We start from the raw sequence: 15836 nt of genomic DNA on the forward strand, positions 1-15836 counted from the left end.
TTGCTGATAAACTGCAAATTAATCGAACAGGGAAGCATTTTAAATAAGCAATGGTAAATACAGCGACTGAAACAATCGGATTGAAAAAAAAAAAGAGAAAATAGATATCCGTTTTATCGGTAATAAAACACTTTGATATTGGTTAAACATTATTAATATAAAACCCTTTAATATAGCACTTTATTTTGTATTATGTATTTTATAATTTAAACTACATATTATACTATCGGAATATATAAAACTAAAATGATACAGAAGGCAGGCAAAATAATATTACTTAAAATAAATACGGATGTGCAGTTTCAACCAGATATTTATTTAATATACTAGTATGGTGCCATATATGCCAACGACTAATGTATTACATAATCATCTCCATTTGATGTTTTAATCTTGATTTACTACGACTAAATTATTTAGGTTTACTTTTATTTTAGGTGGGAGGTCTAACCGTAAAAAATCAAATATTTGCTGAAACAACTAATGAACCAGGTTCAGCATTTATTAACAACCCTTTCGACGGTATTTTGGGATTGGCTTACTACGATCTATCTATTAATGGAATACCTACAGTATTTGACAACTTGATCCAACAGGGTGTTATCAACAAAGCGGCATTTTCTTTTTACCTTGGACAGTAAGTAGTTGTAAAGTTGAACATTTAAAACTGGCTTACATAAAATTTGTAGCCTAAAATGGGTTTCTGAAATAAATTAACATCCTAAGAAACGTTTCAGAAATGAATATATATAAATTATTTATGGTTAAAGTAGATCTTTGTAGGATATTTATTCACAAAATTAATTTTTTTTCTTAATGCAAAGCTCAGTAAGTTATAGATTCACTTCGTGTTTGTTGAGTTTTTGTAGTAAATAGCCTTAATATATGAAGCTTTATAATACCTTATATTCCTGAATATAGGTATATTGTATATTTATATTCTCTTTGATAATCTTAAAATTGTGTTCCTTTCTTTTTGAAGGCTATTAGGATTATTTTCATAAAATTAATGTTAAGCCTTAAATATTGACTATGCCTATTTGTTCTTGTGAGTTTAGTTTGAACCACATTAACCTGATTACTTCGTGAATCTGAACTATAATAAAATAAATTCTGATTTTCATTTATGATTTTTAACTTCTAAGTTAGTAAGAGGGCAGGTATTAAAGTATTGAGCAGGGGTTCTACGTTCTATAATTCTTATAGTTGATTTTTTCTTTAACGAAATTTTTATAATCTTATAGGAGATTTTTCTTCAACCCCATTATTTAAACCGTATACGGCTATTGAAGAACAAAATATACTGATATTAAGGAATAATTTAGGGCTAGGGTATGATAAGGTTAAAATTAAGGAATATTAGAAGAATTAGAATTTCATTCGTAGCATTTATATTATAACAGTTCCTCAATACGCCTTTCTTAACCAAAAAAGTCATAGCATTAGTTCTTTATTAATTTAACAAATATTTTGTTTGCTGTATGTATTTAATGGTTATTATAAATAAAAAATGTAATAATATTTTATTATATTATCATTATATTTCAGTGTTAATGATACCGTTGGTGGGGAATTGGTGCTTGGTGGATCAGATCCCAAATATTACAAAGGAGACTTTTCTTACTTACCTGTAACGAAACAACGTTATTGGCAAGTTAACATGGACAACTTTACTGCTGGAGACGCAACTGTATGTAACAATGGATGTGAAGCTATTATAGATAGTGGCACTTCTTTTATCATTGGGCCATGGGAAGACATTGAGGCTATCAATGACGTAAGATTATAATCATAACTCTATATAATGTACACTATGAGATACAAGAATATTTTACATTGTTCATTGTATTAACATGGGACTTTTTGACAATTTATTTGATTTTTAAAAGTATTCTTAGTTTATTGATCTTTTATTTGTGCATTGAACTTGACTATGAAAAATTTCATTTCAACAATATTTTTCTTCTTTTAAGGATTGTATTCTATTTCTTTATTTCTATGTTGACTAGTTGACTCCTGTTTCCTATATTTCTTATTTCTATCGTTTTTTTGTTATATTTTTTTCTTTTCCGTATACCTTTTTATTAAACGTCTTCCAAAAATTAGTTTTTCATGTTAGCATCTATGTCGTGACTACATGTCTTAGAAATAAACTGTTTTATAAAACTACCTTTTAAAAACTGCAAACTCTTTTTTATTCCTGAGATATACAAAGTTTTGCTTTTTTAATTTTTTTCTAATACCTAATCTATATTTTGTTGAGGCTAATAAACTAAATCTCATGATTATTCAATGTGTCATTTATTATTATCACACCAACTACTTATACTTCCAATTTATTTTTTTATTTTAGCTTCTACCTACAATAAATACCTAATACAACTCAATAGGATGTACATAAAAAACTTTTTATATTTTAATTTTTTATCATCAATATAATACGAAAATATTTTTAGGCTATTGACGCATATTATTCAGGTGGACTTTATTACGCCAATTGTCAGTACTTAGATGAGCTCCCTGACCTCGAGTTTACATTGTCTGGAAAGAAATTTGTCGTTAAACCTGAACAATATATTCTTAAGGTAAGTTAGGTATAAGTATAAAGTGGATATAAAAATAATTCCAATGTATATAAATATAATGTGTATAAATTTTATTTCTTTCTAGTATCACGATATCTATCGCGGAAATGTCTGCGTTACGACTTTCTCATCGGCAGACTTTGACAGTGCAGGCTTTCAATGGATTTTAGGAGATGCATTTATGAGACAGTTTTACACTGAATTTGATCTAGAAAACAACCGTATTGGAATAGCTGACCTAGCTTAAGTATAGCTATCAAGATATTTACCACAATTGTATTTTTCTTTTGTTTTAAATTACCTTATCAAATAATTTACGATATATTAAGATTGTATTCTTGTTTTGAAATAAAACCAAAGTAATTAAAATTGTCTTTTCTTCGTTATTTTTAATGCCTCAGAATTTTTTACTTTCTTTTTCGCATTTAATTTAGAAAGGTAATACAAAATCGAAGCTTACGGAAACAACATTTTCCAATTCATTTTCATGATCATGTAACGACCAATAGAAACAGTGGACCTCGCCCATTGACTAATAAGAATGAAACAATGGTCATGTTTGTGGGTTTTACAACAATCAGAATAATCAATCCATACATACTTCTATCAATACGTCTTTTAGTAAATATATCAAGAATGATGGAAAGAAGACAAAATACATTTTTCAGTCGATACGTCTTTCGGTCAAGAGCGTAGGCGCAAAATTTCGGGCCAATGCTTTTTAAATGCAATCATTTTTTTCGAATCCTGAGAAAACTAACAAATATTTTTGAAAAATTTAAACGCAGAATGAAAGATTACATTATTACCGATGGCCGAAAGTCCCTTAGAATAAACAGAAAGTTTTTTTGAATGAAATATTTGAAATTAAAAATCACACTAAATTTTCTCTTTTTTTTTTCACCCCTGTAACATATTAAAATAAACATTACAGAAGTTTTCAGGGACTTTCGGCCCTCAGTAATAATGTATTCTTTCATTCTGCGATTAAATTTTTCAAAAATACTTATTAGTTTTTTTAGGATTCGAAAAAAATGAATGCATTTAAAAAGCATTGGCCCGAAATTTTGCGGCTTACGCTCTTAAATATAAACGTCAATACATCGTTCAGTCAATATATCTACCATTTGATAAGCCTTTCAGTAAATCTATTTTTCAGTCAATATCTTATTTAATACACCTTTCAGAAAGAAATATTATCTTAAAAGCTTATTTAAAATAGTATTTTTTTTTTCGTATTTCGAAATTCTTCAACGTAATTACCATTCCACGAATTATTTTCTTTAAAAAATTATATTTTGACGAAAGCTACGTAACGTAAATAACCAAACTTAATTCACGAAATATTGTCTTAAAATAATCTCTACAAATTATTCTACGTAAATCGCCATTCCTCAAAAACATTAAGATTTCCTGTTCACATGATATTGTGTACAATTGCAATGATATATCACCGCAAACGTATGTCCTTCTTTCGTATAGAGACGTAGAAATATTGAATAATATGTGCTAATTAAGTTAAAAAGAATTATGAGTTTTTAAGAATTGTTGTACGGTGAATTGTATTATAATTTATTTTTCTAATACAAAACTACCAACAACACAGTATCCTCAAGAATAGATATACACAAGAATATGAAAAATTATAAATTAAAATTAATTTTTTCAAAATTTTCAGATGAACCATTTTAGAGAAGTGAATCAGTAATTTCATGTTAGGCTCAGCAGCCGGCTAGCATATCATCACTCAAGCATAAAGAACTACCAAACGTTAGAGGATGAACTACATAAATTACTAACGCTATCATCTATCATATTACACAATTTCGTCAGTGTTAATACTTATTATGAAAATAGATATTTAAATGTTTGTAAATGTCCATTCATCCAAAGGTACTTGGCCTCTTTCAGTAAGCTTTATCAGAGATCTCGAACTACTGCTGTTCTTTTCCATGAACGTGTTTTTAGGAGGTTTTAATATCCTCATCTACTTCCTTCTTTTATTTCTTTTTTGTTTTTCCCACAGATCTTTTTTGTTTTTATCTTTTCTATATTGTTCCTATATTTCTTTATTAGATTTAATTCGCCAGTTGTTGTTTTCACGTAATATTTTTCTTTCGAACACGTCTAATACATTGGCATATTTCTGGGTTATGATTTGTTTCCCACCCATAACTTACTATTGGCCTGATTATTATTTTATAGACTCGGTGCTATGTTTTCCGGTTGACTGGAAGCATGACCAATGTCAACAACAATATGAAATAAAATAAAAACAGTTGAATTGGACTTTATGAGAAGATGTCTACAAATCACCAGAGATGATAAAATAAGAGCAGATGAAATATGGAACAAAATGGAAGTAGAATGCTTAATTGCAAAAAAGTTGGAAAACAGAGCCCTGCAGTGGTGCAAAGAATGCCAGAGCACTTATTCTTAGAGTGCTAGTTGGCTACTAGAATTGTTATGTCTTCAGCTGTTCTTATTAGTTGTTCAAAATTTAGCCCTGTCCATTGTCCGATGTTTCTTAGCCGCGATAGTATTTTCCTTCCTGGTCCCCTTTTTCATCGATCTTTCCTGTTACTATTAATTAAACATATTTTTACTTATTATTTCTCAGTATGTGGCCTAGATATGATGCTTTTCTAACTTTCACTATCTTAAAAAGTTTTTGTTTCTTACATATTCGATGCAGCATTAGCACTTCTTCATTTAAAGTATGCGATGTCCATGAAATCTTGATAATTTTCCAGTAGATCCACGTTTCAAATGTCTCATATCTAATGCTGTTCATATTTACGCCATTCACTTTGACTTCATCCTTAGAATCCTCCAGTGCTTTTTTAAATAGAAACTCGGAATAAAGATTAAATAGCAGGAATGACAAAACACATCGTTGTCTAACTCCTCTCCTAATTTCTACTTCCGCGGATGTGGAACCTCCAGTACAAGTTTTTTAGTAATTTAATGTCCTTCTTACCTAAACCAACCTCTTGCAAACGTTCTAATATATCATAAGAATATAATTAACAAAAAATAATATTGCACTGGGATCCGCTGGGAAAAAAGCAGAGAGCAAGACCTGTTATAAGATAGAAAATGATCATAGGAAATAATATGATAGACAGAGATGTCAGAGAAGATCCGAAGGTGTCTGGGAGCCTAGAGTGCTGCGGGTGAAAAAAATGGCAAACTCATAACCCATGAAGAAAATCCAAAAAAGAAAACAAAAAGAAAATTTTAAGTCTTTTTTCGGTTGAAGAAATACATTATAATTGGATGGAGCCAGAACTGGTAAATAAGGGAGTATTTGAGTAATTCGAACCCTAAATCACGAATTGTTCACATGATAACAAACGATTTTTGTGCAGGGTAAAAACAAAATATCGTTGGCTAATTTTTCGCGTCGACTCTCCATATTTTTTTCTCGTAGGCTGTAGAAATGTATCATCCATCTTTTCATACATAGTAACAACACCGCTTAAAAAGTTCGAGTCTTTTCAATCTTTGCCAAACCAAGCAGAGATCGAACTCGATGCTTCTACTTTTGCATACTTCTGGTAAGCATTCATGCATTTGCAGATCTATTTTGTAAAAATTCTTCCTATCAGGACTTCTTCTTATAGGACCATATCGACGTGAATTATATGATGGGCGCGGTCTCATATGAAATACTCAGATATTCATTTTAGCTTAATTTGATGGTCTCATAAAATCATGCTATGAACAACAGCTATATATACGGGGTTGAACACAAAAGCTGACCTTTCAAATCGGTCTTCAATGGAACTTTTAACTTTTTTAAAGCTTGCAATCAGCTTTTTCACGGTCGCATACGAAAGGCATTGATTGTCAAGGGTGTATTATCTTCGTGTATCCGCTAAATTTCCCATCCTATGGCTCTACAGCCCAATGCGACCTCTGGCCCCCCTTAGCAAACCTCTTCATTCGTTACGGTATGTAGCCATTCCCCTCCACGATCGACTGCCAAGGAAATTTCTTGCATCGTCATTCACATCTCCTCCTATCGCTTTCTCGGTCTCCCAATAGGCCTGCTCCCCTGTATTCTTGCCAACAACAGTTTTTGGAAGCCCGATTTCTTCCATTCTAAGTACATGACCCGACCATTAAAGACGACGTAGGCGAACATACTGAGACAAAGGTGGTCTTTATATATATATATATATATATATATATATATATATATATATATATATATATATATATATATATTGTTATGATATGTAAAATCGAGAAAAATATTGGTTTGTTTAAAAATATTTCAAAGTTCAAAAACATTAAAATAATTCAGATAAGTAGGATAATATCCAACAAACATTTCGAAGAAGGAAAGTTATTAAATTCTTGGATTACCTGTACTAAACAAAATGTAAGCTTTGCATAAATTATTTCTTTGTTATACTTGAGTGACCCGCATAATTTTAAGTGAAATCCAAAGACAATTGAACGGGGTTTTCCAAAATACATTAATGCAGTGATTAGAGACAAATAGAAGAGATTTTAGAAAGGGGTTTTTGTTAGTTTTTAAGAATTATAGAAAATATTATTTGTAAATAAGTTTTAGGAAATTTTATAATTATAGGTAAAAATTTGTTTGTTATCGAAATGAAAAAATGGGGGAATTGTGACGAGTTTTGATTGGCGGAGATTGAAAAAGGTGGGATAAGTATGTAGGAAAAAGTTTAGCGAGATTGAGGAGAGAGAAAAGATAATCAGTTGGTTTTCCAAGTCTGTAAGACGAACAGTGATTGTTCTCTGGTGGTTCCCAAGAAGTAGCAAGCAGTAGTGTTGAATGTTAGTGAGTTTTTGTGGAGTTAGTGTATCTGACAGAAGCTGAAGCAGCAAAATATTGTAAGTCATATTTTCCTACTTATATTCCAAGAGTCACTGTTCAGGCCAACGAGAGATTCAGTTTATCGTAAAGAGAAGATATTCCAAGAGTCATTTTTTCACTCGGGCCAACGAGAGATTCAGTTTATCGAGAGGAGAAAGGCTATCATAATTTGAATGATTGTTGCTTTTGAAGGAGATCATTAAGGACGATATACTTGCAACAATCTGTTGTAAGATTGCTGATTACATAGGGAGCGGTTGAGAGGAGATAATACAGTCTACAAGGAACAAGGATTTGGACCACTCATCATCAGAGAGAGATATTTTTGTTTCTGCAGTTTTTTTTCTTTTATTGATAACACAATTTTTACACGTAATTTAGAAAGGATATAAATATTTTGATTAGGAGAGTTAGAATAGTTTGGGATTTTGAGTTTTCAATTAATATTGTTTGTACCATTAATTTTGATTGTTCACGTACGGAGAACAAAATTTTGAGAATCCTTATATGAGATTTGTTTATTGAAAACTTTTGAGTGTGAATTATTTCATTATTTTTATTTCAATATATAGTGTTAGATCATATGTGTTTTTTATTATTCCGGTATTCTCTGGACCTTACCTTTCACATGTAATAGCATAGATATTGAAGCACGAATTTAACCCTGAGATAAAAGAATTAAAAATTGTGATAGAGTCATAATCATTTCATTTAAATAATTTTAATTAATCAAAAAAATTAATTAGCTAATTATTGCTTGGCGCACCAAGACTTTAAATATCACAATAATATATATATATATATATATATATATATATATATACCTATATATATATGTATATATATATTTTATATAGATATATAGATATATATATATATATATATATATATATATATATATATATATATATATATATATATATATAAACTGTATCTGATTCGCCACCTGTTGTTCTCATTTATAGGGCCTAGTATTCGTCTCAGTACTTTCTTTCAAAGATATCTAGGCGGTTTACAGATTTGTGAATTTGTCAATATGCAGGTTGCACAACCACAGCCCACTATCGGTCGAAATATGGTTCTGTAGATTCGCAGTTAATCCTTTGATGTACGTCTCGTGATTTAAATATCTGGTAAAGTATGCCGTATTGGCTAAGATGATTTCCCTGCTAAGCTCTGCACCGTATATGTTGCCCTTTGTTATGTTGATTGCTAAATAGATAAAGCTCTATATTTTTCTAAGTTGTCAACTGTCAGGTAGGGTAGTGTTGCTCTCTCCGATAAACTCTGTACTAAGATTTTAGTCTTTTTTGTGTATATTGACACACCTATTTGTTTAGCATATGATTTAAGTTCCGTATACGTATGCTCGCTAGTTGCTTTGGTTCTGCTTATGATATTTATGTCATCTGGATATGCTGCCAGTTGAACTAATTTATTTGTAAGTGTGTTGTTTCTACCATAGTCATTTTCCATAAAAGTGTTAAATAAATAAATGTTTAGCGATTCTTTACGATTCTCATAAGATCAATAACACTTCCATTCACCGTTCGCTATGGAATTTTTATTATTAGAGCCCAATTTTCAAAATATATGGCCTGGAATTTCGGTTTTGAGTTTTGGCAACATATATGAGGCATTTAATGAAATATGACCAACAAACGCTGAATTTAAACATTCACATAACAAACAATCGCACGTCACGGCAAATGCTTCCACGAAAAGGGTATTAAGTTTAATTTGTTCTTAAAGTTGCGACATTTCGAAAAACGTACTTGTCTAACAGAAAAAGCAGTTTTAAACATTTTAGATCGTTTGTAATGTGAAAGTTTAAATTAAACGTTTTTTAGGCATAATGCAAATGCTTCACATTTGTTGATAAAACTCAAAACCGAAATTTCAGGCTGCTTTCAAAACGTATCTAATATTAAAAATTGGATCTCATAAGAATTATAAAAAATGGTAAAAATGGCTAAACGTTTATTTATTTAACACCTTTATAGAAACTGACTATATTTGCGGCAAAATCCAAAAATTGTTTTCTTCAAAAATCTGATTTCTTCGCCTTTAAAACGCATTTTGATTTTTGTCGATATGACACTCTAATTAAAAGATATCGAATTTTTACAGTATACTTGATTTCAATTTTATTGAAAATTGATTTTGCGTGCCTACCTGACATTTTAAATCACCAGTCGCTTCAAGTGTTGTTTCTAAGAGAACGGTTCATTCTACTGAAAATAAATAAATACTGAAATAAAACATTTTTGTTTAGAATTATCTCAGCTTCATTTTTTATTTAAAACATTTTTTTCTGCGGCTTACAGATTCTTGGTAAAATGATATTTTCCGTTTTTCCTCCCATGCGGAGGGGGTTTTAGGGGAAAACTGGGTGGTAAAAGTGGTAAACTTGGCAATATGTTTAATATCAAAATATTGAGCAGATATTTGTAAAAGGCCTCGTGTCTTTAGTGGTATAGTTGTTGGTAATAATATAATATTTGTTCACGTTTGGCGTACTATAAGACATGAGAGTGTTTAAATACATATTAACGTTGCAATACATATCAACGCGTGGAGGATGATTTTAAAAGAAAAGACATAAATTTAGCAGCGGAAAAAGTGTGGAAGAACTAAACCTTAAGGGGAAACCAGAACAGATATTACGAGACGTCATTTTGCCATGACCCTAATAAAACAAAGGTCGTTGATGCAATTGGTACAAAAAGCATACGGAAGACCAGTTCGTCTGGACGAGATAACACATCTGTTTTATGGTGTTGTTCTGCTGATGGTCAAATGATACCTCTCCTCTATGTATTTAAAGGTAAATACGTAATGGATAATTGGATTAATGAGAATACAACATCCCACACTGCAGTTTCTACAACGTCTTGAGGTTGGATGGAAACTACTTTGTTTTTTAATTGGTTTAGGGATGTTTTTTTACCTAATATTACAAATGAGAGACCAGTTTTATTGTGATGGCCATGCTACCCATGTATCCACAAATTTGATTAAGTTACAAGTCAAGCACAAAAAATGAAATTACTGTTATGAAGTTACTTCCACACATGACACATTTATTACAACCATTATATGTGTTAGTCTTTCTGAAAAATAGTTGGGACAAGGCACTCAGTAAGTGGCAGAGGAAAAATCCTCGCAAAAAATACCTAAAGAAATATTTGTACAAATGATAACCAAGCTAGCACATGAAATACCTAGTATTAATATTATTAACAAACTTAAAGCCACAGGAATTTATGATGCCGATAAATAAGGTCCTAACAGAGATGCAATTCCTACATCAATATTCAAAAAAGATGATTTGCTTAGGTATAAAAGTAATCTTCCCAATCCCACTACAGTACACTTGTAAGCCTTCCCAGAATGTCCAACACTCAGTGACTATCCCTTCCTTAGCCACAGTACAATCAGAATACAGTAGGCCTACATCTTCAGCAACACTACAACCAGATGCGAGTCCTGTTATAGCCACTGGAAATCAAGAACGCTACAATTGTTTGAATGTAGGGCAACAAGCATCCCATACTTCTTCAGATACGGTACAATCAGATGTCTCGAACGCTTTAATCCTAACAGAACAGCCAGAAACCTCTGTCTCTACCTTTGCAACGGTTGAAAGAACAGAAGCTAGTTCTGCAAACGAAGTTAAGTAAAAAAAAGAAAGTCGTGGCTCGCCTTCTTTCAAACACGTAAATCATTTGAGGAAATGTTGTTAGAAATTATGAAAAAAGATAAAAAACCACATAATTCAGGGAAAAAATAAAAAAGAGTGGTCACTAACTAAAAAATATGAAAAGAAAGGCCATACCGAAAGCTAAACGAAGTAGGCCTACACTAAGCTTTTTAAAACTCAAGAAAAAGAACAGTTTTGATTATATATCAGAAAGCATGATGATGCTGATTTGCAAGATATTGTAGAAGAAAATGAAAGATATTTAGATAGCGAGAAGAAATTTGAAATAATCTGTAATAATATTGATGAGCAGACCTGTAGAAATTTGCAGCAACTAGGCCTTAACCAAATTGTCAAAAAAGTTGGTGAATATGTAATCTTTAAGTATAAAGAAGAGTATTTTCCAGGAAAAATCTTAAGCTTTACAGTCTTGGAAGTGGCCAGATAAAGCAGATAATAAAAAATACGATTGGGATGACGGTATTGGTGCAATTAAGGAACCAAAAATTATTTCTAAAAGAGGGTTTTTTCATGTGAAAGAATTGCAGCATTTGTGGGACATTATATGAGATTATCAATGCTTCTTTACTAATCTTATTTTTCAATTTGCAGTTTCTGTTTGATGAAGAATTTTGTTTAGTAATACATATATTAAGATATTAATTTTGATTTATTCAGTTTTAATAAACTTATTAAATGTAAGTTTATAAACTCTTTAATGTAATGGCATTAAATACAAGTGGTTAACTGCAAACTGTGTATAATTTGTTCATAAACCTTATCTGCTATACGAGACGATATCCTTATATTGAGTCTGGTTTCAAATCCGCTCAATTTAAGTTATTGTTTGAGGTTTCTTAGAAAAGTGTAAAGATATGCAATCAGGCCCAGATAGCTCACAATGATTTCTACCAGCACTTATGAGATTTTAGGCAGGCTGCTCCAGTTACCCCTGTTACTGTTTATTACCTGTTAATTGAGGTAACTAGACCCACCGTACGTACAATTTTATTATTTATTTTATTATTACTGCAATACTTTCAATCAAAATAAGGTTCCATATATTTAAATAGTATTAAATAAAGGTCGTGTTTTTATACAAATAGTTTAAAATTTACTTATACTTTGATCATTAGGTATCTGAGCCGAACGCAGATTTGTTGTAAAATCATGATCTAATTACTTCACTTTACCCTAATTTTTATTTCATGTTTAAGCATCTCTTCTGAATTAGAATTATTCTTGTCTTTTATTCTAAAATCATTTCAAATGTTTTTAACATTGATTATAGAAGAAATTGAGCAAAATGCAAAACCTAATTCAATCTTGCAGATGATAATAGATAATTTATAATATCAATATAAATTAAATAAAATATATTTATTTAGGCGAAAAGTTAAAATAATTATGTAATGATTTCTGAAAACTACCTTGAGATAAGAAGAAACATGATAAACATGATTTGATTACATCAGAAACAACCTCCTAAGTAAGTATAAATGACACTAATAAAATACTACGAGATAAACTTGATGGAATACACCATTCTTAAAATTAACTCAACAATATATGTATCTCCAAAATCCAGTAACAAGAACGAAACAAGAGACATCAAGAACGCAAAAGAAATAAAAACAGAACAATTTTGATATTTAAATTTCTCTTAAAAGCACCATTTAAAACATTTGATAAAATACATATTACTTTTTTTCTAGAGCTTGAAAAATATATCATATTTCAATTTCCTCTTAGATGCTCTAAGTTTCTTATTACTAATACATGGTTGTTTATACTAATGCAAAGATTAAAAATCTTTGTATTAAGACACATTTTGACACATAATTAAAATGACATTTTTTATCATGCTATCATCACTGGATAAAAATTTGAAAAACAATATCCTTAAACAATTAAATCTAAAGATCTCCGATAAAAGAGATAAGTGGCTGTAGGCTATAAGTGGTTATATATAGATTAAATAATTCCGGAAATATCCATGCAGGTGTCGGAAACAAATAATATGATAAAGCTATTAAATTTTTTCAATATATTTAAAAACAGATTCTTTAGATAAACTTAAAATTTTTATTATCAGAGTAATGTATTAATAGTCACATTATAATATCTTTTAAACCCTAGATTACCGGACTTGTTTAGCCGCACGTGATTGTAATTACAAAACATATATTCAAAATCTGAACAGGAGAGTTTTTATCACTATAATAACATATTTTAAACGAATAAAAAATATAATTGGTTAATGTTTTAAACACTCGGTGCAAATTTTTCCACGATGCTCACCGCATATCGCATCCTTGCGTACTTGGCAATATGTAGTTGTCATTCGCCGTTTTTGACTTGGACAAAAGCAAATTTGCCTTTTTCTTTCTTGATATGTGGGAACTTCTTCTGCAGCAGGTGTCTTTAAAATGTGTGCTATATCGTGACGACTATTTCGACGCAAAGTAGCGGTTGCGAATCTTTGTCCCATCCATGGTTCGGCAAGAGACTGGCTCAAATCAAGCATATACCTTTTTGTTAGTTCTTTGACATAATGCCCTGCTAGTGGCAAATCATTGGTATTAGTTTTCTTTATCAAATAGGGACTTGCATCCAACATATATTTACTGGAGGAATCATATAACATAACAGTCTTAATCCCGTACTTTAAAGGTTTATTGGGGATGTACATCCTGAAAGGGCATCTTCCCCGGAATCCTAGCAGTTGCTCATCAATTATAAGATATGATGATGGAGTATATGAATTACGGCATATTTCAATGAAAATATTCCATATTTCGCGGATATGAGTGAAAGGATCATTTGCTTGTCTCTCTTGCCTTGTTTGCTTTTTGTCAAATTTTATATAATTTAGTAGAAATGTAAAGCGATTACAACTCATACACGTTCTGTAAAACATTCCTGAAATGGAGGTGTTAAACATATATTTTGCAGATAAATGGTTATCTTTTTTGCGACAGAAAGGTCAAGAATTGCAAGTAAGGAATCTAGGGTTAAGGCACAAATTATCGTATTATTTTCGTTTTCTTCCATTTAAATCACAAATCTTTCACAATTCTGTAGAGAGAACTCACACTTCCAGTCCACTCGTACACCTCGTCTAACCTTTTCTGCAAAAGCTTCAACGATACACGATAACGGTCAGTCTCATGAGAACGATTAATGGTATTTCTAATGAACTGTTTGTCATACTCCCTCAAGTCTGTCACGGTTGCTTTAATTTTAGCAGCTGTGTTGTAGCTGGAAATTTTAGTGTATTATTTGACTCTGCGTTTGTTAACATACTCGCTTGTTGAATGATCCTTTCTACTATACGTAAAGATACTCCAGTAGCTTCACTCACGCGTTGTTTAATACTGGTTCGATTATCTTCAGGAAAGAGTATTTATATAATATCGGATTTATTACGGCTGTCGCCGCTTCTCCGCCCCCAATTTCCATCTTTTTCTGTCATATGTAGTTGCCTCTTCTAAGTCTCTTGCCGCCATTGCTTCATCAATATCGTTGTGCCAACTTCTCCGTGGTCGTCCTCTCTTTCTTCTTTCAGGAGGGATCCATTCTAGTACTCTTCTAGGCCATCTCTACTCTGGTATTCTTTTAACATGTCCGAACCAGATTAATTATTTTCTTTCTATGTCATAATTGATATTTCGTTCCATTTTCATTTCGTTTCTAACTCTCTCCAGTTTCGATCTACCGCAGCTTTGTCTCAGATAATCAATTTCTGTCGTCATAAGTTTGTTTCTATTAGCTTTGGTGACGTCCCATACTTCCGAACCGTAAAGTGTAATACTTTGGACTATACTACCGTAAATATGTTTTTTGGTTTCTCGTCGAATTGTTTTTTTGCCAGAAAAGAGAGTTTAAGGCACGGGTCGCTGCTCTGCCCTTGTTTATTCTTTCCCTGATTTCATCTGCGCTATTTCCTTTCTTGTTGAAAATGACCCCCAAATATATTAAATACATTGTAAACTATTCCTTTGGATTCTGGTGTCAATCTGATCTGTTTACTCATACTACACTTAACCATCTCCATTCTACAAAATAGAGACTCGACAACATAATGAGACTAAATTACGAACTCGTCTGAAATCCAGTGACTAGAAATTCTCGGAAATAATTCGTATCAGTTCTTTGTATGTCCTTAACGAGTCGTTAAGGTGTCATTAATGACTTAATAATTACGGTTTTAGGGTAACTAATACTAAATTAAAAATTACTTTTACCAAATTTTATAGAGTATCAATTATTAAAGATGGTATTATAAAAAACAAAAAGTTTGGTATCTGTAAAACAATCTGTGTACAATCAAACTCCATTTATTTTGTAATATTGTATACTCCATTTGAGTAATAATTTTGTAATTAGTGCGATTTCAAATAATTTAATTTGTTTAATATTGCAACGCCACTGCATGGGTTTAATCATAGATATTCTATTGTCTGCGCGATTAACTATTTCGTGGAAGGGCTCGCGATTCGATTTGAAATAAGCTGTACATGGTAACATTCCGTGGTGCTTAATACATACTGACGGTGTATTGCTAGTAGGAAATAGTGAAAGCAACTTAGAACAAAAACTGGAACAGTGGAAACAAGCCTTTAAGGAAAAAGGTTAAAAACTTAGTAGGATAACAACAGAGTATTTGGAAAAATTCTAATGCAGCTGAACG

At 31.2% G+C, this 15836-nt stretch overlaps 1 protein-coding gene across 2 annotated transcripts in view; it reads left to right on the forward strand.

Annotated features, from left to right (window-relative positions):
• The window catches only part of LOC140434689 (cathepsin D-like), a 29837-nt gene that overhangs the window by 3354 nt on the left and 10647 nt on the right, over positions 1-15836 (forward strand). The window contains exons 5-8 of one of the 2 annotated variants that reach the window (XM_072523127.1): positions 438-637; positions 1549-1777; positions 2457-2585; positions 2671-2954. The exons of the other annotated variant lie outside the window; for it this stretch is intronic. Coding sequence (XP_072379228.1) covers positions 438-637; positions 1549-1777; positions 2457-2585; positions 2671-2832 — 720 coding nt within the window. The 3' untranslated portion in view covers positions 2833-2954. Of the gene's footprint in view, positions 1-437; positions 638-1548; positions 1778-2456; positions 2586-2670; positions 2955-15836 lie in introns of those variants that run through there. 2 annotated transcript variants of the gene reach the window in all.

This window comes from Diabrotica undecimpunctata, chromosome 2 (genome assembly GCF_040954645.1).
Source record: "Diabrotica undecimpunctata isolate CICGRU chromosome 2, icDiaUnde3, whole genome shotgun sequence".
Classification (NCBI taxonomy): Eukaryota; Metazoa; Arthropoda; class Insecta; order Coleoptera; family Chrysomelidae; genus Diabrotica; species Diabrotica undecimpunctata.